This window comes from Falco cherrug, chromosome 1 (genome assembly GCF_023634085.1).
Source record: "Falco cherrug isolate bFalChe1 chromosome 1, bFalChe1.pri, whole genome shotgun sequence".
Classification (NCBI taxonomy): Eukaryota; Metazoa; Chordata; class Aves; order Falconiformes; family Falconidae; genus Falco; species Falco cherrug.
In genome coordinates this window covers 92,476,359-92,503,835 of record NC_073697.1, presented here as the reverse complement: position 1 = coordinate 92,503,835, position 27,477 = coordinate 92,476,359, and the positions used below count along the sequence as shown (strand labels likewise).

Here is a 27,477-nt window from a genome sequence, read left to right as displayed (position 1 = left end):
TCCTCCTCCTCCTCCCGTCTCCTCACCGAGGGGCTGGGGGGGGGGGCGGGGCGGGCGGGAGCGGCGGTGAAAAGGCGGGAAGCTGTGCCCGGGCAGCGGGGAGAGGTGCCTGCTGTGAGGTAACCCTGGCAAGGGCGGGAAAAGCCCTTTACACAACTGCTTATATTCTTCTTTTCTTATTATTTTTTCTTTTTTTTCTTTTTTTTCTTTTTTTTTTTTCCTTTTTTCCCCCCACAGTACCCAAATTAGTGATCAGAAGTTTGTTAACTGGCAATTTAGAAAACGTTAGAAGATCTGAGGAAATAATACTTGAAATATTATGGTATTATTTCATAATCATTAGTGTGCCCTTGTCAGGTCACATTTTTTCATGGAAAAAACAGAAATATGAGAGGTCAAGTGACAGTGTAATGCTCCAACAGCTGTACTTAACAGGAAAGTATCACTCAGCCCTAACTAGCAAAATGAGCCAAGGAGTTCAGAGTATTTTATGATCTTATTTCATATGGTTAAATAACTGCTTTTAACTGTATACTCATTTGGGATTTTATGACCAGCTTCTTTTTTGATGCAAGTTCATTGTTACAGCTTACTGTTACTAGTTACCATCGAGTGCTTATACAGCAAAAATAATGCCGTGCTGTCATTAATTGTTCATTCGGCCAAAACTGAGATCCATGCTTCTGTAGTCATGTTTCCCATTTCATATGGGATTAGACTATAATAACCTGTGATTTAGTTTAGCATGTGGAGGGTTGGCTGATTTTTAAGGCCAGGTCTACCCATGAAGACTTCCCCCCCCCCCCCCCCCCCCAGCAAAGCAGCATTAGTTTGAGGCAGTTAAACCTGTCATTGTGAGGCAGGATGATGTGGCATTGAAGTGTGTGTGATTGGAGAGAGTTTATTATTGATGTAAACTTCACAGGCTTCCTTTTGTTTGTATAAAGCGGGCTGACACTGACAGGCTTTCTCTGATAGCAAATATTTCCTAGGGAAACAGTTGCTGAAGCATACTACTTTTTTCCCACTGGCACAAGACCAGTGCCTTTAGATCTCTGCTGGTTTAGCTTTCATATTCAGTTTAAGGTATTGGTATATTCAACAGAACTGGAATCTTTTTGCTTTAATTGAGAAAGATCTGTTAGAATTTTCTGGAGCCTAGCTTTAGCTTTGGAAAACCCTGCCAAATTTGTACAGAAGAATTAGAAACCTATTAGTATCTACATTGTCTGTCATTCATTTCCTATCTGTGTCTTCTGGGTATGCTTTTGAAGTATAGATTGCACGTTTTTTCTAAACTTTGCAAAATGTACTTTCCCAGAAGGTTTCATGTGAATTTTAATTTTTTTGATTTGTTTTGGCTAATCTGTAGCAACTGCTATAGAATTAAACTATTAGAAAACTTTGAAGAGTGGAGAAGTACAGTTCTTCCACCTAAAGAAACACCTATCAGACATGAAATGTGTAGGGAAAGCTCATATATTACTCATAATTGTAAACAAACTGCTAGCAACAAATGACCATTTTTTAAAAATTTTAGAAACATAATATTTACCTTACTGAAAACCGTTCCTTCATAACAAATTGATGTGATCCCTTGGGCAGTATGTTCAACTGCATGTTGAAGCATACTTAGTGTTGTCATATTGCTAGTGTGATTCATCTGTAAAGTGGATTCAGAAAGGCATCAAACACTCCTTGTCAACCTAAATTGGTTATTGATCAGTTTGCATCCTCGGTGTTAGTTGTGGCATTTTTTTAAAGCCACAGAATATACAGTTGCTATAAAGAAATTGTGCACTTCTAAAGGGACCACAGAAAATGGGTAACTTATTGCTCTAAATTTAGTGGTGTGGGAAGTATGTTTGTTGGAGTGCAGCTTTCTGAGAGAGGAAATGGTAATTACGGAAGTCTCAACACCTGAAATCATGCTGTGGATCATGTGAAGGGAAAAGGGTTCATTGTTAATATTTACTTAATACAATTTCCTGTCATTCATATACTATACTATGCCATTTACATGCCAAAAATACAGGAGTGCATATTCTTTATTGTGAAGTCTGAGAGAAGCACTGTATAGAAAAGAATCTGTACCATGAATTGTCATTGTTCAAGAGGAGGAGTTTGAAAACAAGAATGATGGATCATTCAACAAAAAGAGTAGCATGGAGCGGAAGAGAATCTATTGGAGATGAGGGGAAAATGCATATGTGAAGATCAGCATCAGTGACAGCATCATGAAATTGGACAGTGATTTTCTATGACTAGCGTGGGAAAATAAAGTTACATGGCAAAGTTATGTGGAACCCAGCAGCTACAAAGTTGATTTCGATATGATGGGAATTCAGCTGCTTAATCCCTTAGATTTTCTGTCTTCAAAGACTGCTTTTAATTACATCTTAAGATGTAACTAGTAATTGTTGCTGTAATTATCTTCTAGGTGCTTGATGGATAAAAACTTCGTAAGAATTGGAAAATGGTTCATAAGGCCCTACGACAAGGATGAGAAGCCTGTTAATAAAAGGTAAGGCGATCTGATTATTGAGTACTGTTCCTGTCAGTGTTGTATATGGCATGATGGTAACTTGATGCTGCATTTTGGTGGTAGTTTTTCCACTTCTTTTAACTTTGTAACAAGTGAAAACACAGACAGTAATTTGTTCAGTAATACACAGAAAGCAGTTAAGTAATTTTTAATGTCTTGTTGTGGTAATTTAAGATACGAAGGTGAGAATGGTATTTATCCCTTAACTCCACAGAAATATCATATTCTTTTATATCTTTTGAGTAGTATCTGCCTGTTCCTCTCATTATACAACAGAATTCCAGGCAGTTATAACAAATTATTATAATTTCTGGACACTTAACCCCAACCTGACTTTTTAAGCAGCAAAGTAAGTAATACACAGTTTCATTTATTTTCTTTAAAGACACCAGCCTTGATATACAGGTTTCACTGATTAGGCAGGCTGACAAATCAGACTTATATGTCTGATTAATGTGCTTCTCTTGTAGCAACATAACCATGGAAAAGGGCTAGCTGTCTCCACTTGCTCATTGCTGTTTCCTCTCCTAGCTTTAAAGGTTACAGTGTTCTCAGATCTTCTGGTACTTGCATTTATAGTCATCTGCTAAACAAGTTCTGTCAAAAATAATCTGAGTTAAACTGAAACACAGATTTTCTAACGGGAATCATTTTGACAGAACTGGGTTAGGAAGTGACTAAACATGCAGTTATGCTGGAAGATTTGAAGGTAATGAGCCAGTGGAAATGAAGCGGGGTGGTAACTTCTTCATCCAGCGTAGCTACAGTCACAACAGCATGTCTGATGGCAGCTGTAGGTACAGGTGGAAATTGTTCTGTAGATCGTACATAACTTCTCCCTCTCATCTCTTTATCTCACTGCATTGTCTACAATAGCAGTGTCTTACCTCTGCTACATGTTAATACTGTGAACAGTTGGCTTCTTTCTGCAACAGACTTTGTTAACCAGGTACTTCCAAACAGCAGTTGTTTTTAAGGTAATTAAACATGGATTTGTCTCCTTTATAAAACCAGAAAGCATTAACTTAGCATGGGGAATACCTTTTTTTTTTTTTTTTTGCTGTTTGCTCTTTGTGGGTAAGTAGACTTACACTGTATATGTGTAACCTTTGATTTCACATCGATCTAATGGCAAGAAGCCATTGAAAGGTCCAGGTTTTCCCATACCTTTCTCTGTCCTGGCTGTTCGTAACCACCTTCCTCCCTTGTGTTTTCTCTGCTGCTTTTCTGATCACGCCAAGATCTAATTTATTTTTTTGGAAGATTAATTCCCTAAAGTGACATAAGAAGTGGTGTCTTCCAGCTTTTAGAAAACCGAGACAGCTCCTTTCAGCAAAAGCTATTTGTTTTATCAACTTTACTGCAGCCTGAGTGCTGAGATTAAATGTGTTTGTGAGTCTCATGTCTTTTCCTGGTGTGTATCAGTTCAAGAAATGAAGCGTCTGAAATAGTGGATGCTGTGTCAAACAGCAGCAGCACTGGTGTGGAAGGTATTGTGATTTTGGAATTCTGGCAGATTTTATTTATGTGTCTTATTTACATATGTGTAACACTGAGTCTCTTGTACAGTGAGGTGATCTGTAGAGGATAATTACATTTGTAAATTATTCTACAGTATGCACAGAAATATATCTGGTCTGGAACATGTTCCAAACCATGAATTCCTGTTGAATTTAAATTGTATTAAAAGTATTTCTGCATATCAAATTTGACATTTTAATGGCGAATTTTAGTGTCAAAGGGTAGACTATTGATTTGAAGAAGATAATGTTTATTGTTGGTTTGTGTGGGTTGTTGGTTTGCTTCATTTTTTATAAAGTACTTCTCAGTATAGGTCATTTAGATATTGCTAAATAAATACTTTTAAAATGGTATATAATAACTGTGGCCTAATATGAGATAGGTTTTGTGTTGTTTCAGGTTCTTAATCTTTCTGCTATAAATATATCATTGGAGTTAACTAATCTTACTGAAAGATGGTCATAAAGATGGCACAAGTTGACAGTGGAGTCAACTGTGGACAGTAACAGCAAATAGTAGGAGGCTTTGAGGGCTAATTTGTCCAGACACCTTTTATGTAATTCTTTAAGCTTTCTTTTGCAGTGTAGCACAAAAAGCTGTCTTTACACAAATTAAGTGATTGACATTAATTCCATATAAATTCTTTGTTAAGTTCTTGCTCTAAGCAGCCGCTTGCTGTAGATAAAGCAGTAAGGAGCAGTCACAGAAAGCAAGGCCAGCTGAGAGTGTTTAGGTATTTTAGCACTATGGGTAATGACTTCATAACCAAAGAAAGTGGTATTTTAAAAAAATAGTAGCTAAATCCATGTTAATATATAAATTACTAGAAATAAGTTGCCTTGTGTATACAGTGTTTAGGTTGAAGTCTGGGAATGAGTAATCCCTGCTGAAAATGCAGGCACTATTCCCCTTGAATGGGCAAAGATAAAGATAATGGATCTGTATAAATGTATAGATCCCTGAATGAATGAAAACTGAGCAGGTGTCACTCTGGCAAAGAAATACAAATGGTTCTTAAGTCTACTTTGATACTTGTGGCAAAGTTAGTAATCTCAAATTTCCAACATCCTGAGTTTACGTCATTTCAGGAATATACGGAAAAGTCTTCGACTGGGCATAAATGCACAGGGAAGGAGTTAAAACTCATGCGACAGGCTTTCAAACAGTAAAATGATTCAGGGCCTGTGATTTTTGTGAATGGCATTAAAGGAGAAGGGCAGGGAGTTCTGTGAATTTAGAATGGAGTCAAAGATGAAGTGGAGCATGGCAGTGGCTGTGACCTAGTTAGTCCTGAGATGTGAAAAGGAGGTCTAAGAACAATAGGTGACCTTCTGAGGCAGTGTTAGAAACAATATGCAAGATGAGCTTTCCTGGTCTTTTCAAGGGGGAGTGAGGGAACAGCAGAGGGAGTTACAGACAGATCCCTAATACAGTTTCATTTTGCTTACATTGCAAACCAGATGCTTTTGACAGGAAATTTAATGCAGAACTTGTGGGTTTTCCTTCCTGAGTATCTTTAATGTTCTCTGTCACTTACTAAATAATTTGGTGTGTCTTATTGTCTGTTCTACAGCAGTGTGTGTCTAAAATATGTTTCCACACTACTGCTGGAAAATGGCAAACTTGCTTATTTAGCTACACAACTTCCTAAAGGAGATCTGTATCTTTGGAGTTTGCAGACTTTGTATGATGCAAGGCACTGATAGTGCCTTCCACTGTCTAGTAAAAAATCATCTTCACAGTCTATTCAGAATTACTTTTCAAGTTTTCTGGGGGGGGATTTGGTTTCAGAAAGCACCACCATAAAATGTTAAACATCTTACTGGCAAATAAATTTATGACCATCTTATGCAAGAATCTTTGCTAATTTTTTAAGAGATGGTTTTCTTGGTGGGTACTAGGAAATTGGGGGGGGGGGGAGTCTGTTTGTTTTGATCTGTATGAACAACAGAAGTTGTTGCGCTGTTTTTAATTTGCTTAAATGTAAAGAACATGTGGGGGAAAAAATGTTGCTTTTTGTAGCTTAAATAACGGATGGTTCATCCCCTCTTCCAAAAGTCTGTTGGGTTTTTTAGCCTTAAGAAGAAAAAAGTTCCCTCAGTGAAATATTTTGTAGTTTGTTTCTTTTATTTGTTAGTAGGTGAGGAGACTGAAAGATAGGAGTGGTATCTAGATAGCTGCATGACCTTCTGTGCACTTGAAACAGTGGGGATGGAAGAGTGGAATTAGAGTTACGCTGCAATGAAATACAGTTTCTTGATACCAGTTTCCAAACAGATTTCTGTTTGTTACTATCACGTAAGACAGTTGGTTATGACAACCTCTTGTGATGCTGACAGAATATAGACATGTCTGAGTTAGGAGTGCATGGGCTGTATTTTAATAAATACAGTATCCCGAACATTCACATGTCAACTCTTCCCCCTTAGTTCTAATCCATGAACTTTTACCACTGTATCAGAGTTCAGTTAGCTCAACCATATCCAGTTTTGCTCAATAGCTGTGTTCATGTCTTTGCAAGCATCACAATCGAGTGTTAATCAGTGCCATCAAAACCTGAAGACTGTAGACACTTTAAGCACTGGTTCCTCTTTGAGATCTTGGAAATCATCATTACTTTCAGTTTTCCGGGAGTAGTCATAGGATTTATCTAAGGAATATCTGGATCAGTGAAAGCAAAATTGTCTTTAGGATTGTTGCAAGCTGCATTCACTTTCTGTTACGCTAGGAACTCCTGTCAGGCAGTATCTTCATATGAAAACATCTGATTTAGTGAGCCCTAGAGAACTGCCGTGGTGTGCCAGAGAGGAATGGGAAGCTAGTGCCTGTCTGTAAGGCTGGAGCACCTTGTCTGAATCTGGTGCAGAGGTTTGGTCCTGGCACATGATATTACACAGATAATGTCCTTTTGGCAAATGTTATTGAGGTGTTTCATTAAATGATGACGTAATTCAGTAAAAGCATGATAAAAAAAATTAAGTGATCTATGTAAATTTTTAATAAGATTTTAATTCCTCAGCTGAGAAGTGGTAACTGATTGTGCATGTAGAGTTCACTGCAATGCAGTAAGAACGTCTCAGTTTAAAACCGAGCATCTTAATTTTCTTGAATTTGAGAAAAATAAGCCATATAAATTGTTCTAATTCTTTAAGATTATGTTCTTGTATTTTAATTGTGCTTTAAAAAAATCAATAATGTGATCATACATGTTTCTTGAAAATGGTGTATAGTGATACTATAGTAATATGTATGCGCAGTGTTGCCAAGTAATGCCATCATAAATTAGGAAAGACTAGGAAGGAAAATAATAAAAATCAATCTAATTTAATCTTTAAAAATGTGTGCTTATTCCTGACTTGTCAAAATAAATGTGATAGAAATACTAAGTAATCATAAATACTGTTTATTTTTCAATAATTCTTCTTACCCCTGTAAAATAAGCTTTTCTATTTTAGTTTAAGAGGCTTAGTTCCCAGACAAGTATTTTTCATGTTTTTTAGGTTTAAATTCTGAGATGTTATGTTCATCTTTGCTGAGTTTCTTCTCAGTCTTATTTACAGTTTCAGTAAAATCGTACACCAAGCTAGTGTATTATGCCTCTGGTTGGTTAGGGGTTTTTTGGGTTTTTTTGTTTGGTTGCTTGTTCTTTGGAGATTTTAGATTTTTGTGTATGTTTTTGGTTTTTTGGTTATTTTCTTTTTTTTTTTCTAATTGGTCATCTTATGTGTGCTAAAGCTGCCTTAATTCTTACCTACTCTGAAGGATTGGTAGTGTAACCAATGGAATGGAGTCTGCATTCATATTTTAGGAGAAGGAATAGACATAAAATACAGATTATAAAATAAGTGTTTTCACATGCCTTTTTCGGAAGAAGCTGTTGTCATTGGTGTCAGTGTGTTTATATTTATAAATATGTTTTAAAGTAATTTAGTGTAATTACATTCAGGTCTATTAATCTAATACCACTAAAAGTTTTACTGTCTTCTGACTATAAAACATAAAGATATAATATTATTAACAACTTAGGGTTACTTAAGGTTATTATTAACATTTTGGAAAAATGCTGTTCAAGCACTACGATTTTAATTACTATTATCAATTGTGGATATATGCTACTCTTTGTCTTGGGTTATTTTGTTTGTGTTGTATTCAAGGATATTGTATGTAAAATTCTTGATTGAAAACGTTAGTACACTGTGCAGGAAAGAAGCATTTTGGACTGAAGGTCATAATGTTCATGTGCTTTATTATCAAAGTAACTGTCTAGATAAGCTATAAATTAAGGAGTGTTTTGTATTCAGTTGTCTATTGTTTTTCATTTAATAATGGAAGTAATAAAGCAGTATCTTCTAAAAGATGTTTTTACAGAGCATACTGTAAAATTTTCATTGAATATATTAAATATACGATCCAGTTTGCATTACCTCTGCACAGCTCTACAGTATGGCTACAGCTGTTATTTTTCACGAGTGTCCTTTAATAAATGAGACAGGGAGTTAGATTGATATAATTGTAGCACCTACTGCTGAGGACTACTTTCTTCATGATAATGACCCATCCTTTTCATCTTCCTTTCCTGGAATAAGAGCATTAAAAAGACCGTGGCAGAGCAACCCCAGGCACTGATTCTTCAGATTCTTTGACCCTTGCCAATCAAGATAAAGTCCTGGGAATGATAGAAAGAACCCTGTTTGGGGTCACTGGTAAGATGTCACTGGAGCAAGTGCTTCTAGCATGCTGCCTATACCCTCTTCTGCTAATTCAAATGATGCTGTAGAGTATCTTACACAGCTGTTGGCTGAGTGCACGGAACTGAGCCGCACAGCTAAAATAAAACATAAGGGATGTTGATAGGTGTGCTGTTGGTTGTTCAGTCTTGTGATATTTTGTGAACCTTTGATAGACATGAGTTTGAAATTCCTTCTTCGCAAGTCTACCCTTGTCTTCGTAATGGGAGTTATGATATTACACTGACCTCTTTGTATGGATGCAGCATTATCTCAAAACAGTCCTGCTAGTAATGAAATTTATGGTGGTATTTGCACTGTGTGTTCTGGAGTGCTTGTGTCTCTCTGGCAGGCACGATGTCAGTTGCGGGTCCCTCATTTCATACAGAAATTCCAAAGGGTGGGCAGGGTGATGTGAGGCAGGAGGGTATGCAGCAGAATTGGCAACAGTTGATAGTCTAGCCTGGCAGAGTCTTGTAAAACAATGTTTGTGACCTCTAGGTGTGTGGCTCCTAGTGAGCTTCCAACACAGAAGCAAGATACTGACCGACATCTACCAGTTTTAAATGAATTGTTAGCAGAATTCTTAGCCCTTTGTGTCTTGAGAAAGAAGCATACCATCTGGCCCACTGCCTTTGAAGGTAGCCTGTTTTCCTGGGCTGTGCTAGAGTGAGTTGAAATGCTCAAGGTGCTGTCACAGAGTATCATGGAGCTTTCACAAGTTCGATATTGGTGAGGTGCCTGTGACTTGAATTGCCTTTTTTCTTCGGAGATACTCTGACTCCATCTGTTTCCAGTGTATGCTTATAACTACTATTTCCTGGTAGAATTTTGAGGGAGCTGAAATACACACTTTTGTGGATTCCCATTTACAATGCAGATTGGTTATTTCTAGAATTTTGAAGTTAAGAATCTTTTTACTGATTTAATGAATGTGCATGAACAAACATAGAAAGCTGCTCTTGTCATGTTTCTGGATTTTGTAAAACACTCTTGTAGGCTATTACTTGCTGGCTACATTTATTGTATAGGCAAATATTTTTATTTTTATTTTTATATATATATATATATATATAAAAGGTTACTGGAATGCCTATATGTATTCCAAAAGTTTGCATTATTTAATGTAATTGAGACTACGTTATTTTTCACACTTTTATAACTTTCTTTTAAAAAGTTATTTAAATGGTTAAAGTATTTTGGACTAGGGGTATACAAACAGCAAGCAGCTCAAGAAAATCGGAGTTGTGTTTTTCTGTTGGCTATTTCTTTTCTTTTTTGTGTCTTATTTTTATGTAGTTTACAAGTGACTTAGCATCTTCATTAAGTGTTTTTGGATACGCCTGTGTCAGGCACTCAAACTTCAATAATTATATATGAAGTCTGGCTTAATCAGGACTTGGTGACCAATTAGTGAAGTCCCACTAATGTTTAAGCTCCTTTTCTCATTATACACCCACTATTGGCACTGTATATAAAGGATAAACTAAGTGCCCCTGATGTGCTGTTAATTAGATTTGTCAGGACTCCCAGTTGCACTGTCTGCCAAACACAAGTGTTGTCACTTACTGTATCAGTAATGAATTGACTTAAGGGCTTTTGTAGATATTTGGAGTGCCTTAGTTTTGAATACTTAAATCTGTTGCAACTATAATTGTAGTTACAGTTATAGCTCTGCTTTCTGTACTGCAACAGTCTCCACAAACAAGAGATACTGGCTTTCTTGAATTTCTGAAAATCAGGCTGGATTTTGTGCTTAAAGTGAAGTGATTTAAAATCCTTGTAGGCAGTAGGTGGTCGTTTGAGTTCTGCAAAAACAGTGGCACTGTAGGATTTGTTTTCAGTCCGATTCAGAAGTCAATACGCCACCTCATATTCCTAAATAAAATTGGTGACTAAAGCCAAAAAATTCTTCAAATTCTCTCCAAAAATAGAAAACTTAAATTGAAAGCAATTCCATTGAATTATTTTAGTCAACAACAATACCTTTTTCATTTATTTTTCTGACACTTTTATACCTCTTTGAAATAACTTAATCTTGAAATACAACTTTTTTTCAGAACAGAGTTATTTAAGTTATTTATTCTGGAAGTGGGTTTTCAGAGGCTTATGTTCACTCTAAAAAATTTTTGCTAGCCCTTATTTTCTAAAGACTTGGACTGAAGTGGAATTGTACTGCTGTCTGATTGGGTTTTTCCCCTCTTAGTCAGTCAGGAACCATTTCATTCTTGGTTAATCTGTCTGCTAGCACACCTTCAAGCATTAATGTTCATTTTAACTGATTGAAGTCACAATTTCAGACTCTCATTTCTCCTTTCTGTCCCCCAAATGTTTCTTTCCCAGTTTTTCTCTTCCTCTTAATCAGGTTTGGTTGTGTTTACCTTTAGTGAGTTCTCCTCAATGTGAGCTGTGCAGGTAGTATGCCAGCATAGTGTTCTGTGCATCTCTGTAGGCTGTAGAGTAAGTATTGTAAAATATTGCAAAATAATGTCATCTTTGTGCAATACCATGCTGTTAGGCAATCACGTTGCTTGTTTAAGAAATCATTAGATGATGTGATATAAATGGACCATTCTGTGACTAATCTATCAAAAAAAAAAAAAAAAAAAAACCAAACCCAGAAATGCTTATTTTCAAAAGATAGCTGGCTGGAACCATTGATAGAGTTAAAGAAAAAGCAGAATTAGTCTTCTGAATGCTTTTAATGTTTTAGCTTATTAGATTTTCAGATTCAGGATAACAGTTTTAAAGTAGCTTGTCTTTGGTGTTAATTTACTGCTACTTTTGAAGATCGCAAACTTGAATGAACACTTGGTATATCATATGTAATCTAAATAAGGCTATATAAAGCAGCTATTCTGTGAAGGACTAGTGATGCAAACAGGCCAATGTTCTTTTAATAATGAGCCAGTGAGCACTGGCCATCCTTTTCATGTTAAAATGAACATTGCAGAGGACCAATCTGCTGATCTACAGTAATTACAGAATGGATAGATCTTAAAATATATCATCATTAATGAATTCTGTTAGCTTCAATTTACTTGGCAAGGGAGTAAAGCAAAGTTCTAAAGTATGGCTCCAGTTCGTTGTTGGAAGGATAGAACTAATGCTCACTGAGGTTTTCAAGTTACTTCTCACCTTTCTGCTTTGTTTGCTTCTGAGGGTTCACTCTTCTCATGCATAGTGACTGTAACTGAGCTCAGTAATATTTTTTTTTTTCAAATTGTCTAGAATGGGAGGAGCTGCAGTTAGAGCACTTATATTTGGTGGTACAAACAATAGTTTGTTTAGTAAAATGTATTATGAATCAACTGGTGGTTGTTACTCTGATGCTTTCTCTTGAGTGCCTTGTAGCAAGAATTACTGACTAGCGACTAGGCTTTTATTTTTTGTCTTTGAAAAAAATCTCATCGGAAGAAGTTTAGCTGCTTCACTGACAAGAGTGGGGCAGGATGGGTAGGGAGGAAAAGGTTCTGGCAGAAGATGTGTGATCAGTTGCCTGCATACCTCCCTCAAACTGCAATTTGGGGGTTAATTGTTGAGGAATTGTGTCCTTTGAAGGCAAAACCTCAGGAAGAAGTCTCATGTCCTCCTACTCGGAGTTGCACAGTACACCTTGTTCCTTTGGTCTAAACTTGAGACAGGTTATATGTGGTCTAAGCTGAAGGCAGGGTGAGGAGCATGTGCAGAGTAGGTAATTTCTCAGTCACAAATGCTGGGTGAATTTCAGGTGCTTTTAGTTTGACAGAGAAGTGACTTGGTGTGTTCTGAGTTGGGAAATGAGCAAACACTGGATAAAAAAATTCTGAGAAAGAAAACTGGAGCCATTTGCTGTATTTGGGTCTGAGCTGACTAGTCTCGCTTCTGGTAGGATATATTCACTTGTATGGCTCTCTTGCTTCTGACTTGTGATGTAGACAGGCCTCTCTTTCCCAGCATCAGTCATAGCAGATATTATGTTTTCTTCCCGAAAAGTCGGTAAACATACCCCCCCCACCCCCCACCCCACCCCCCCCCCCGTAATATATCAGACTGCGTTTAGTCTCTCTAGACTTTACCCTGTAAATAAAGCAAAGGCTGGGTAATGACTAAGGAGTAGACCTTTTTGCAGGTGCCCAGCAAAGAGCTCACTCGCCTCTTGAGCATTGACAAACTATTCTTCTTTACGAATAATATGCTTCACACTGCCATCTGCTGACATCACATTTGTCATTACAGCAGGGGATCAAATCATGGCTTGCCTCTGTGGTAAGATGCGCGGTGCAAACTGCTTTGTTATAATTATACCTCTGCAGATTTGCCATTAGAATACTTGGATGTGGATGCTGTTATTCAGGATTTGAAGTACTACTGTTAGATTAGTTTGTCTCTTACAAAGAGTCTACGTTACGTAGGAAAAAGGCACTCTAAATCCTGAAAGTGTGTCTCTGTAGAATGACTTCAGTCAATATTTTGGTCAGGGTTCATCTATCCAGGGAACTGCAGATGAAGTATACTCTGATCTCAAATTGCTCATGTGGCAATGCCTTTTGATCCTTGGTGATCTATAAGAAAAAACAGCAGTCATTCCTCATGCATCACTGGATTTAGCAATGTCTATGTGATTCTTCTGTGTGTGACTTCCAAGATAGTTTGTTCCTACATGAGTGATTTCCACCATTTCTCTCCACCCTTTCTTCTTGGCTTGTTGTTCCAAGTTTTCTGTCAATTTCTGAGAACCAGTCCAGATTTGGACTGAAAACCAGTTTTCTTAAGCTATATTGTGTAATGATTGCCATCTTAAATTTCAGCAGTGCATTTACTAGTTACAGAATATTTGGGAAAATTGAAACTTGCATGCAGAACAGTTATGCTCCCCTGATTTTCTATCCGTCTGGTTATGGTGACAATTCTTCTTTTGGTATTTCCTCCCTGGGGGTGGGGGATGGGGAAGGCAGTCCATGAGAAATGGGAGCCACCACCTTGAAGGTAGCTATATGAATCAATCAAAGACTTCCAAAATATGGACTCATGATTCACACCACAACATGGGAGAGCAAGGAACTAATCCTAATGGCCACTCTGACTGCAGTCATGACAGGACTGTTAAGAGAAGAATCTTAGGAGGACAAGATGGTAATGCAGGGGTAGATTGAATTTCCCACCAGAAAATGGAATTTTCTGTCATCTTTGAGGAAAGCAAGCTGCAAAAATTACTTTGAGGGATCTTGACGCTTTTTTATCTCTTCATGTTGCCAGCTGTTAAATACATGGGGTACTGCAAGTGTTTTTTGGATGATGAAATCAGTACATTTAATTATATGATTTCCATCTGTTGACTGGAAAGCTGATGGAGAAGATCTGAAGGAAGAACATCAAAATACTTTTTTTTTTTTCCTTGCTGTAGGATCCAACAGTCTTAATTTATGCATTTGTATGTCTGATGTATGGAGTTATCCTTTTACTAGTCTTCAGATTATGTAGAAACATGTCTGTGTGCGTACACAATGTTACTTAAACAGTGTTTATGATCTGATGTTTTGAACAACAGTTCCCTAGCACAGGGACATATAGTGAAATTATTAACTGTCCCACCCAGTTCCTAGAAAAAGATTTAATTTAGGAAGGAATGGAAGTGTTGCCATGAGACAGATGTGGCATTTAACCAAGTAAGATAAAAAGCAGTGTAATACAGTCATTCTGGATGTTTCAGGAAGCTGTCTGCTATTATGTGCTTCTAGTTTCTTAAAAATAAATATACCCAGATACTCCTCTTAAATAGTCCCTTAATGTAAAAATTGTCTCCAGCAGTGGTCAAAACTGGAACAACTTAGGGAAGACTATAAGGTCATGCCAAGAATACAGTTATTTTTCTGTACACTTGGTCAGCTTCCTGCTGGTTTTGGCAATACAAGTCGACATATTTTTGTGTTTAACAACTGTTGATGAATTTTTCTTTTGTGAGTTTAATTGAGTTTGAACCCACACAGAATTTCAGCATGCACAAATACTTGTTGGTAATTAATACCATAGCTCATCCATGTAATGTGTGTGGGGGCAAAAATCTGGGGGTTTTGTTCTAATTTTTTCATTCATTAGTGCGCTGTTAGGTCTTATGCTTCCTGTATGAAGGAGAGAATGTAACTGTCTATATCCTTTTTTGTCTCAGTCCTTTTCATTTTAGCGTGTCTTCTCTTTTGTTTAGTTAATGTCCTTTCCGATGTAGGTTCTGTATATATTTAACTTCTTTGTATGGAAAACATTCCGTATTTCTTACCTTTTTTGTCACCTCCTTGTGCATCTCTTATTTCTACTGTCGTTCCTTTAGATGGAGGAGATTCAGAATGATACCTGTTTTTATGTGAATACTGACATGGTTTTCTGGGCTGTTGCATGGTATCTTCTGTTCGCTCTGCATCCCTTTCCAAATTCTGTTGGTTTTTTTTTTTTTTGTTTGGGACATCTTTGCTATTTCTGAATTGATGTGTCTCTGTAGAAATATTTACTAAAGTTTGAAGAACTTCTTTCCTGGCCAGTAATACCTTGTTCAAAGTCAGAATTCCTAAGGAAGAATTTATCCCCCCCTGCACCTTTTCTATATGTTTATCTATATTGATTCCATTTGTGGGTTTGGGTTTTTTTCCTTAATGCAGTCACTAACTGTTGTAAAGTTGTACTGCAGTTCTTTGCCTTGAGTTCTGGTTTTCCTATCTTTTCAGTATCATAGTAGTAGCAGAATTTGTTACAGTCCTGTTTGCCCTCTTCTACTGATTCTCATTATTTTGCTTTAATAATTATAACGTTTCTTTTAAATGCAAAGTCAAGGACTGTGTCTCAATACTGTGAAGAAATCAAAGGAGGCTAAGTGATCTCAGGAGAGGTACTTAAGTAGCTATAGTGTTTATATAAATGAGAGAAGTAAAAGAACTAATTAAAGTAAGCCAGAACAATGTATAAACTACCACACAGACCTGTTTAATACAGTTTAATCCAAACCTGCAGGACCTCTATTGTATTAATCGTAAAAATCAATAGAGAACTAAGTATGTTACTGATGGAAGTTACTATAGAGAAAGCTATTGTAAATGAAGGAATTAAAATACTCTAAAGCAGTTGATTGAGAAATTCTACTAGCCAGTGGGTTTAATTATCTATTCCCCTACCCCATGTGTCACATTTTATTTACAGGAGATAACACTAATACTGTTAATGGGACTAAATCGCTGCTCTTCTATTATAGTGAATGTTTCCTTAATATGTAATAAAGCTTGCAGTCTAGCAGGATTTTCTGCTGTACTTCATTTTTCTTAAGGCCACTATTGCAAAAATGTGAATATTCACAATTGTCACACAGACACTGGTGATTTCAGTTGAATCTTCAAAGATCATAAATGCTACATAAAGGGAAAATGAGAATACATTTTAGATGTAAATGACTAGCTCAAGAGTATAAAAAAATATCTCTATTTAATGTTCCAAATTCAAATGACTGTTTTGTGTTAGTGGAGATAATTTAGTTTGAATTGGGAAAATAAAATAGTCAATCCTTTTACAATATACTGTCATAAGAGATCTGCGAATAAGTGTGTTAGTTCAGTGACTTCTGTTCAGGTTGAAAACTAAACTGCTGTTTTGAGACTGGACTGACTTTGTTATATGGTGTATTTTTTGTGAAAGTTCTTTTGATTATGTATTTATCTTTAAGAACAGCTTCATATACTGCAGCTTTGTCCTTTGTGCAGTATTACAGAAAAAATCTAGCTCTCGTGGAGAGCAGATGGACCAACAAACCCTTCACCAAACCTATGTAATGGATTTATTTTAGAATCTAGTTCTGGTACAGTGCAAGCAACAGCAACCAAAAATTAAAACCAGCATTGCTTTTTTTTAGACTGTCATAATGCCTTTCTGCTTTCTGACGGCATGCTTTAATATTATGTGCCTGTATGACCTGTCTACTACTTGGAGGTGTGCTTTTTTTTTCCACTCCTGTTTTGTTGTGGACTGCTTTAATAAAGCTGAGCGTACAATGTCCTTGATACAAAACTCAAGAGATTAAACCAAGAATACTTGGCTTCCACCACCTTTGGAGCCAGGGGGGATATTGTTCTTTCTTCATGTGTCAAGTTACAAGAGGTTTTGTGATAGTTTCATGCTTAAAAAATTTCAGAGCTCTTTTTAGAGGTTTAAGCATTACTCTTTAAATGACAAAGTTTATAATTTGAAGAAATAATCTGGACTAAAGTCTTTTTTAAATGATGATGTTTTCTATAGACGTTCAAAAACAATTAGAATCACAATTGAAATTAAGTGCTCACGTAGTCGGCAATGCTACAGTAATTTCACCTTTACATTTTGCAGATGCATACTTCACTGAAATTCCATTACTTTGTTTTGGAAAGTACTAAGCTGACTTTATTGATGTGATTTTACTGTTAAGCTTTTAAATATAAACCTTTAAATACAAAAACCTTTTTATAAAGGTCTCTATAAAAGCCAGTCAAATGAATTTTTACATACTGCAATGGTAGCATATTAAAGCAAATAAATAATTAAAGCAGTTTATTGCAAAAAGTACACTGGAAATGTAAACATATATTAAGCACGAAAGAGACGTGTTTAGTTACACACATAAAACAACTAGAAGATCAGAGAAACTCAGTTTTATTTATTAAAAACCTGGATGGCACTGCAAAATAATAAGATGAATGTCATTCTGCCAAAAGCAAGCAGATCGCCAGCTGAACTGTGTAAAAGACTCATCTCTCTTCTACAGTTCCTAAATCTGCAAGATGATTTTTTGTTGTAGTTCAGAACCTTGAGAAACTTGGTTTTAGGTGCAATTAATAGCATCTATGTGATTTAATATGCAGGTAGCTACTTGTAGGGTATTCAGACATGTTTAGGCACCTACTTGGTGTTTATTTCAGTTGGAGTTGGGCATTATTTGTTTCTTTAAGATCCTGCTTGGTGTCTTTTTTTTTTTTCCTTGTCTTACAGCAAGCAATTGCTTTTAAAATCTAGCTCTGGTGATATAAGTCCTGTGTTGAGAAGATAAGGATATTAAATCCAAGTGAGGGTTTGTGAGATTTGGTATTTTAAATACCTGTGGTTTTTTTTTTTTAAAAAGACTTAAAACTTTCCAGAAAAGTTTTATGTAAAAGCTTTGATTTCGTTGTGTGCTCCTGTTAGCTTGCTTTCCCAGTCCGCTCCTTGAGAAATTTCTGTTAAATGAGGAAGGCTTTTCCAACTCTTTTTGAGAATGGCAATAAAAATACACATTTAAGATTTTTACTTGTGGATAGAATTATTTAACTTTGTATTCATATGGCTCTGTGTGTGCATATGTGCACAAAATCTCAAAATACAATTTTATGCACGTAGTTTCTGTCAACATGCCAGAGAATATAGTTCATGAGCAAAAAAAAGCCCTCAGCTGACACACTGCTCTTCCTGGCTTTCTTGTTTTGAAACAATTCTGGAGCATCTGTCATTGTTTCACACAATTTCCTGTAAAGCTGCCTGTGGCAGTTGCGCTCATTCTTTATTACCCAAGGGCTTTGCTAGCTATAAAATAATGTATCTGACTACCTAATAGCCTAATATTCAGCCTTCCCTGGAGAAGTGGGAGTAGAAAGCTGTTTTTACTTTCTTTTTTGCTGACCATGCAAGCCTGACCCTATCTGAGAAGCTATTACTGTACTGTTGATGAGGTCGAAGGGATTTCCTATGGTAATGGCTTTTCTGGCTAATAGATGGCCTCTTCTGTGTACCAAAGAATGGCACTCATCAAATTATGTTAAAATTCTGCCTTAATACAGATGACACATCTGTATGTGATTATGTTTTTAACAACACCTTGGTTTTTTGCTTTGTTTGTTTATTAGTTTAGAGACCCCTTATACTGAAATGAACTGTAAATATAGTACAAAAATATGATGCCTACCGATGCTTGGACTCTGCTTGTAGGATAATTACAGCATACACACACACATTACATCATCTGTACATATTTATAGATATATGTTGCCACTGTTCTTTTTAACTAGATTTTTTGGGAAGGAATATAATTTCAGGTATTTTAGTGAAAAATGGAAATGTGTATACAGAGCTGCTCTTCTGTTTTGCAGTTGAGTAAACGGTTGTGCTTCCTATAGGAATTTTTCTGTAAAAACCTAAATAACAGCAGTTAGAAATAATTTAAATTTTCTAAACCTAATGATACTGCTTAAGGATCAAGGTGTGGTAAATACTTTGCTATTAGTTAATTTTACATGCAAACAGTTCCATTGGGATTACTTATAAAACCATGTAACGGTATGTTTGAAGATTTAAGTCATGCTTACATGTGTCAGTGCTGGAAAACCCCAACCATGGACCTATGCTACTGTTGTGCCCTGTAACTTGATTTATTAAAAACAAATGAACAAACCCCAAACACAACAATAAACCTGTATTAAAAAATCAAAAATAGTAAAGCAAAGGAATACTTAACCACTCTTTAGGTGGATGTTTGTTTTTTTTCAAATGAGATACTTGGAAATAAAAAGATGTTAATATAGGTTTGACTTATTATGAGGTAGGCCTCAAGTAATGAAAAGTGAAATAAACTAATGAGTATTGGTCAGGAAACACAGTTTTGTGGGTGAGTTTCTGACAGCATAAACGATACACATCTGTATTGTAGACGGTGAAAGTGCAGTGTGTTCTGAACTAGGATAAATAATGAGAAATGCATTTTGAATGTTGCAGTTAGAACATCATATAAAAAGTATTGTATATGATGCATGCTGGCTTTAATAGTACTCACACTCCTTCATCTGCAGTTTGATTACTTCAAGTTCTTATTTAAAAAACACTTGAGCCGCACATAATTTCAGGCTATCACATTCCATTGAAGCCATTGTAACCACATGATTGTTTAAAGTTATGTCCTTACTTCCTTGTCTGGCTGAATTAGGATACAGTCTTCATTTGTACATTCCAAACCCATGAGCAGCTTCAAAGAGATTCTTTTCCCAGCCAAATAGCCTGCTAATGATACTTCAGCTTTCTGATCTGAATGTGGAATTGAAATCTCCATTTCAAGTTGAGCAACTTTTTTGGATTGTTTCCTAAAGCAGGTATTAGCTATATATGGAATATAAGATTGTGTGATACGCTATAAAGGCTTAACTAGCATATAAGCTGCCTGATTTGTTTCTGGACTTCCCACTTGCAAAGCAGTTCAGCAATCCTTAATAAAACCCCCCTGTGTGTACCAACACATGAAAACAGGAATTGTGTATTTGTTACATACTCCTGTTATACTATCTTATGCTAGATATTATTCACATGTTTTGGGGATTAATTAATCATATGCTTGTCATGTACCCATACAATCTTAAAACTTTCCCAACATGACTTCAGGTTCCAAACCATATGTTTGGCTGTATTTACTGACAGGATGAAGGGAGTTAAGTTTCTTTCTCCCTCCTCCCTAGATGACCTTTAGGTTTTGTACAGGTGATCATTTGAGGTTGGTAATATGTGGGTGTATATATATCTCTACATGTGTATTTAGAAATACAGTGATCTCATCACTGTTACTTCTTTTTTTTTTTTTGTGGGATGATTTTGTTTGCACAATGCACACAATATAGCTTGCATTTCAAGAAGCACTTCAAAAAGTGAGTCCTATTTTTAGGAGCTTAATTTTAGATAGGAATTTTATTGCCAGGTCAATATTTAGATTTTCTTGTTTGCTACTTGCTCTGACCTAGTCTCCATAGTAGATAGTAGCACTTTAAGAATGTTAACAAACTGGTTTTGATTAAAATTTTGCCTTGTGAACAGTGCATTATGAAAATGTTTGCTGATGGTTGAAAAATGTTAGCTGTGCTGTTCCACCCAGGTCATTTTACTACTGGGAGAGTGTTTATTCTTAAATGTAAGAAGGGAATGCAGGTAGTGTGATTCTTTTCCAGGGAATTACTCTAATGCAGAGATAGTATTTTATGTCTGCATCTTGAAAAGCAGGTATACTATAGTATAATTTTATTATTTGTTACCATCCCGTTGTGCTGGGCTAATCAATTCAAACACAGCAACCACCTTAGCCTCAAAGTCTGAAATGGCACAAGAGGAAACAGCTGAAGCAATGTAAGAAAACTGTGATATGTGGTACAGGATTGACCTCAACAATAGACGGCACTTTGACCACCTCCAAGCAGTAGCATAGCACTTGCTTGGATTATCTGTGTAATAATTTGCCCATAGATGTTAAGCTGCAAACTGAAAGACTTAATATAGGCAGGAAAAATTAGCAAGGACAAGGCAAAATTAACATGGACTTCATTCACTTCTTTTATGTTGTCATACATTCTCTAGCCTTTACTAGCTCGCTCTCGGTAGCTTTAATGTGAAAGCTCACCTTGTGCACAAGCCAGTACTGTGAAATGCTGCCATGCTCAATAGTTGAAGCTGGTTGGTTCCGTTAGTGATGAAAAGATCTAGTGCTGGAGTCTGGCAAGGTGTATTTACTGGTAGAATTTTTTACTCTGTCAGGATGAGCTTGCTGTATAAAACTCACCTTGAAGAAAATAGCAGTCGCAATTCTGTACCACTATGGAGAACAGAAACTTTCCTTGGGAGCGGGGTGACAGGCTTTGCAACCCACACGAATGCCTTGAGTTAGAAATGGTGCATATTGCAGAAAGTTCTAGTATAGTCACCTTGGATGGCAGGAATTAGTGAAGTTTATATTCTCTTGTGAAGTGTTGTCAATGAAGCCAGCCAAATCCCAGGAAGGGGTTGAATTCAACTTTTTTCAACGTATGTCTGTTTTTACTTAAATTTTTCCTTTATTCTGCTGATAATGTACTTAAAATATTGAGACTGAAGGTGGATACTAACAAAATAATTACACATTCCTGTGGTCTATACCATTTCTTTACTGTTTGTTTGAAAAAGAAAACTAATGACTGTGCCCCGACATACAGGGTGGGGAATGCATGAAGGGTAATCCCAAATCTTTTTCTGACTGCTCCTAATGTATACAGAGGTGTAGTACCAAGTTGTCTTAAATAGGCTAACAGCACTAAATGTAAGCCTCTTTTCCATCCTACTCACTGGAAGAAAAGGGTGATATCATGTTAGTGTTTAAAACAAGCTAATACTACTGCATAGGAGTAACTCTTTCTAGGAGTCTAGAACTCACAAGTTTATGGATTGTGTGCCTCCATGGTATCAAATTTGGTTTCTTCAGCTCAACGGTTGCAGTCTGTGCTTCTTGAAGGAAAGAAATAGAGAAATCTGTTTCTTCAAGAGACCTAAATAATTCTCCTTATTCTTATACTGAGCTATGTGTTACTCTTTGCACACGCAACATTAATAGGATCAGATAATATCGAAGATTTGCGTTTTTGGTTTGGGTTTTTTATTCATAATTATCTGTTTAACCTTGTGATTGAGGTTAATGTATCTTCTCCATCTGTTACTAATTCAGCTGAAGTAAAACTAGTTTGTCTGTTTGGAGGCTGTTGGCTTAAATGCTGGTGAGTAACCCTGAGAAGCCATGAATGATGTAATTATCTGACTTTGTATCATTTTTAAAGGTAAAACCAGTTACTGATGCAGGCCACCAGTACAAATTCTAGGTCAAAAAAATTCAAAGCTGTATTAATTCTGATAGATGTTTTGCAATCATTGTGTGGAGGAATTTTGTAGATGCTGTTTTAACTTCCATGTTCTGAAACTCATCACTGCACTTCACACTAATGAGCAGACTGGGGAAAGAAGCCAAGAAATTAATGGACCATAGAATCTAAATTACCCTTTCAACCCTGAAGGAAGTCTTCCCTTGTACTCAACTCATGAATTGATCCTAACACAAGGAAAACAGAACCTGCTGAAGCCATCTGACAACAATGTTTTGACTTGTTATTAAATCGGCATAGTTTTTACAAAATCACACTGTGCCTTGTATCTAAATAGTTTTCCTAGATTTAGTTTTCTTTCAAACTTCCACATGTGATAAAATTTGATATCTGAACACCACCACCAGCCCTGCCCCGAGCCCCTGCTCCTTTGAATTCCTGTAGCTGCTGGAAAATTGAAATCTTTTCTGCTTTATGAAGAGAAGTTTAGAAATGGAAATTCTAGGGCTTGCTTAGATTGGTAACACACTACTTACGATCAGCCTTTCTTAGGTAATAGAAGAACAAATTGTAGGGAAAAACATAGTTAACTACAAAATTCTCATGAGACACATGTTTTTAGGTACTTCAAGAATCTTGATATTGTTTGCTTAAGTAAAAATAAAGCTGTACAGAATCCCGTCTGTAATTAGTTTCATATGGTTTAATTCTTTGGCAACAATTGTAGTGTGTATACTGTACCCAACCAGGGCCGTGTAGTAGTTCGTATGTAGGCATCACTAGTTTGCTATAGTACTACCTGTTACTTGCAGTGAGACACTGTTATAATCGTTGCTAGTTTTCCCAGTGCTGATAGTTTCTTTAAACCATTATATGTCTTATTCCAGTGATTTTGTACTGCAAATAGGTGTTACCTTCCTCCTGCAACCCAGACAGACAGTGTTTTACAGCCAGTTAGTGTTTGTTTTTTCACTTAAGTGACCTTATTCTTACGGTTCACATGTACTGTGTATGATCATGATATGTATGCTTTGTATGCGTTTACAGATAAGGTTTTTAAAAAGATGAATATGGATGTCTTGTTTTCAGCAGTGAATGTGTAATGGAAAAGATGGATTTTGCACTACATGTACCTCACCATTCCCACCTCTAAACGCTGACTGTAGTGACTCAACAACTAAGACTACTAAGAAATCTTTCTCTGCTTAGAGTTTGTGAAGAAAAGAACCAACAAACCTGTCTAATGCTGGTATAGCTTAAATTTGCAAGGATCATTGTATTCAAATGGTTTAAAACAGTTCTCAAGAAATCAAACTAGCAAGAGGTAGCTCTTTGGTCTTGCAGGTTCATCTCCAGTAGGGCATTTGCCAGCATAGTTATGTCTGAGGAGCGGAGGGGATCAGAGCTTTCCTCTTGATGCCAACAAGTGTTTTGAAGTGTTGGCTATATATCATTGGGATTTTTACACCTGAAAATAATCTCTAAGCATTCCATGCTCTTTTCAGCTTAAGATAATTTATTGTATGTTTTCTCTTGGTGGTTTTTGATGGGTGGTGGTGGTGGTGTGGTTTTTTTCCTCCAAAAGAGATCAGTGAAATGGGTCAGGAGAACTGACTATGTGTCTTGAATTAGATGAGCTGTTTCTAGTTTTCTGAATTCTTTTGAAGATATTCTTAGAAGTACCAGAAAGAACAGTTTCCCTTTAAGCTTGATGTAGGACTAATTGTATGACTGAAATAAGAATATCTCTTGTTCTATCACTATGTAGGAGGGTACATACAACATTTAGTTGGCAATTGCTAGCGGTTACGCAGCCACCAACCTCTCAAACTTATGCAGGAAGTAATCAGAAACTGACTACTTGTGTGACAAAAATAATTTTTACATATCAATACGTAAACAGATTTTTACAAACATATAATTTCATTTTTATCACTGAAATGCTTCTTCCTCTAAGCAGATACTTGCTGAAAGTTAAATTTATGTAAAATACAAATGTGTGGCTTTTAAGTAACTTTAGAAATTTCTGTATAATGCGTACACAGTGACAGAAGCAAGTTCTCATTACTGATACTCTTGCAAGACATAAAATGTTCCCAACTTCTGTCACTTATGTATTATTGGCCAGTGTGACAAAAAGCATAATACTTTAAATGTTAATTTTACACTTAATTTTTACACAAGGACTATGTAAAATTTCTTTATTCGAGGGAAGCTTTTATTTTTTTTCTGAAAGCCTGTCTTAACTAACAGTGTCTTAAAGAGGGCAAAAAATAGGCTACAGAATGCGTAAGAAATGTAGGGACTTTGATCCTTGTAGGCCATTGAAGTATGAAGAAAGTATGGCATCACTCATGCTTTTTGTTAATTTAGCTGGGGGGGTTTTGTGGTGGTGATGGAGGGAAGGAGGCTTCTTTTTTCTTTTTGATGTTTGAGCAATTCTATTGGATTGTGTTGGTGATGGTCAGGAGAGAATAACATTTAATAACTTAAAACTGCTGGACGGCTTCTTCTGGTGGTTGGAGCTTTGGTCAGGAGGTCACACATGGTGCTTCCTCACTATCATAAATGTTCTGCTCCTTGGTTTGTTTGTTTTTTCTTCATTTGGATTCTCAGTGGGCTTTATGAAGTTACTTTAAACTTCATTTCATTGAGGAATGTGAATGTAGTTGGGTTAAGTTGCATACTTAAGTCTAAGTGATTGGGTTTGACCAGAAGTTACAATGATGAGATGAGAATATAAATCAATATCCTTTCCCAGCTCCGGTCTTCTAATTGAATTGTTGTCGTCCAGCATGCTGTTCAAGGCTCTTTTATTTCTCTCGTTAAAGTGCCAGTCCTCTGTTTTTGCAGAAATTCTTTGAATTCATTCATTCATATATTCGGTATTTTCTCTTTCACGGGTGAAAATTTGATTCTCATGGAATCCTACTCTATGAAAAATGAATACCAAGAGTCATTACATTGGTGCAACGCACAGTTCCAAGGAATTGCAGTGATGTTCTGTGCATGCAGGCAGAGAGTTGATTTGCCTTTGCTGCATGGAGTGGGTCTGAGATGTCCCAGTGCTTGCCAGCTGTCCAGCTATGCCTTGGGTACCTGCAGGGGCTGGGGTGAGTGGGTCTGCTTCCATTTATTCCAGAAACTGGAACACGGTACAAAATTGGATAAAACATTTCTTCAGTTGTGTAGAAGTATAGTACTAGCAAATACAGTTTTATTATAAATACCAATAAATAGGGACCTTAATTTAAATCTTAACCGAATAAAATTCCAAAGGATTGCTTGTTTTTGACAAATGCAGGTGAGGAAATGGATTTATTTTTTTTCCCCAAAACTTGTCTCCCTTGAGTACTGAGAGCACAATCACCTGATAAGAGACATACTTGTCAGCTCGTTAGTATTGGCAGCTAATACTGCAATGGGAATGAAATTGAAGCAAAATAGAGTAAGTTTTTTATTGCTTGTCTGCATTCCTGTCTGCAGTTTGCTGTATCTTAAAGAAATACCTACACTGAGACTAAATAAATGTAACTTTATGGATTATCTTTTGCTGAAAGAATGATTTTTTTGCATCTGCTTTTTGATTTTGTTCTTGAAGCAGATGGAGTATAAGAAGAAACAAGGAAGCATTTCCTTCAGTTTGGATATTTTGTTTAAGCACTTACTGTAGTGTCTTTAGCTTAATGAGCAATTTTAGAGCCTTGTATTTGTTCTACCTGTTTCAGTCCTAAGTTGTAGTAATTGTGTTGAACTAGAAAAATGGCATAGGCTTCTTTTTTTTTTTTTTTTTTTTAATTGCTGAATCGGGATGCAAAAATGGGATGCAATATCTTTATTAGAAAACATATCTTAAGCCAGTTATTCAGGTGCTTTCTTTAAACTGATTGGCCTCTAGCTACTCTTAATCTGTAGTAGTGCTATTTTTCTTTGTTTTCGTTCTGTGGATTTATTACAGTGTGCAGGAGGTAGCAAAGTACTGTCAGTTGGAAGTGGAAGTTCTGTGCTCCGTGTGGGTATGTGAAGAGTATTTTTCTGCTACCTGCTGATTTAGGGTATTCAAAAACTTTTAGTTAAACCAATGATGAGCTTACTAGGGATACAATGTTATTTTAAGATCGGTTTTCATTTCTTTCACTGCAGTGTTTGAAGTACAGAAAGGTAATTCCTTCAGTGACATAAGAGGTACTATACAGTGAGATTGTTTGTTTTATCTCTGTGAAAGAGGAAAGTACTATTACCAGGGATGTGCTTACTTTAGTCTGTTCTTATTAGAGGGTAACAAAATAAGACATAAATGTATGAATGCTGTATCTAACAAGCAGGCTTCTCAGCAGGAGTCCAGCAAAATCTTTTATAGCTTCTGACATGTTTTCTGTTTTTTGCTCTTGGGCATAAAGTACCCATGTGATTTTCTTAGCAAATAGGTTACCAGTAAACCAAAGTAGACCGACTTTGAATCTACCTTCATAGTATTCATACCTGAAGTTGTTATCCAAAAACATGCCTACCAGTATTATCCTGTGATGAAAGCCAGCAGATGTTTAATCACAAAACGCCATGGAAATTCATGAAGCTATAAAAATGCTGGTCTAATTGCGGAAGGCTTACAGCCCATTCCTGAAATACAGATACCATGTAGGTATATGCTTTCTCATCTGTCTCTGCACATTTTGCAGGTGTCTATAAAATTGTGCATACTTGATCTCTACATACATTGATTTGAAGACTTTTGCTCCCTGCACTTATGAGTCTGCTGTGTCCCTGCCCTCATCTGGCATCTGTTTTCTTGCGTAACTTTGCTGTTTGTGTGCTCATTTTGCTACTGCACTGGCACAGTAGAGGCTTGGGGAAGATGGAGGTGAGGGTTTGCCTTATCCACCAGCAAGGGGTTACAGCCCACAAACAACCACTTTTGCCAGCCCTTGTTTCAGTAAGATGGAGGAGCTTGGAGTTGTGGAGGGATGAAGTGAGGGGGAGTAGAAGTCCATTGATATTCCATGAAGAGGAGAGAAGGTCCAAGCAGAGATGAAGCAGCATTCGTAGCGTATTTGTCCCTGTTTTGTAC

At 36.5% G+C, this 27,477-nt stretch overlaps 1 protein-coding gene across 2 annotated transcripts in view; it reads left to right on the top strand.

The window, feature by feature from the left end:
- MED13L (mediator complex subunit 13L) overlaps positions 1–27,477 on the top strand; it is a 203,758-nt gene that overhangs the window by 99,166 nt on the left and 77,115 nt on the right. For both annotated transcript variants that reach the window (XM_027813874.2, XM_055706932.1), the window contains exon 4: positions 2,441–2,524. In XM_027813874.2, the coding sequence (XP_027669675.2) occupies positions 2,441–2,524 (84 nt within the window). The remainder of the gene's footprint in view (positions 1–2,440; positions 2,525–27,477) is intronic.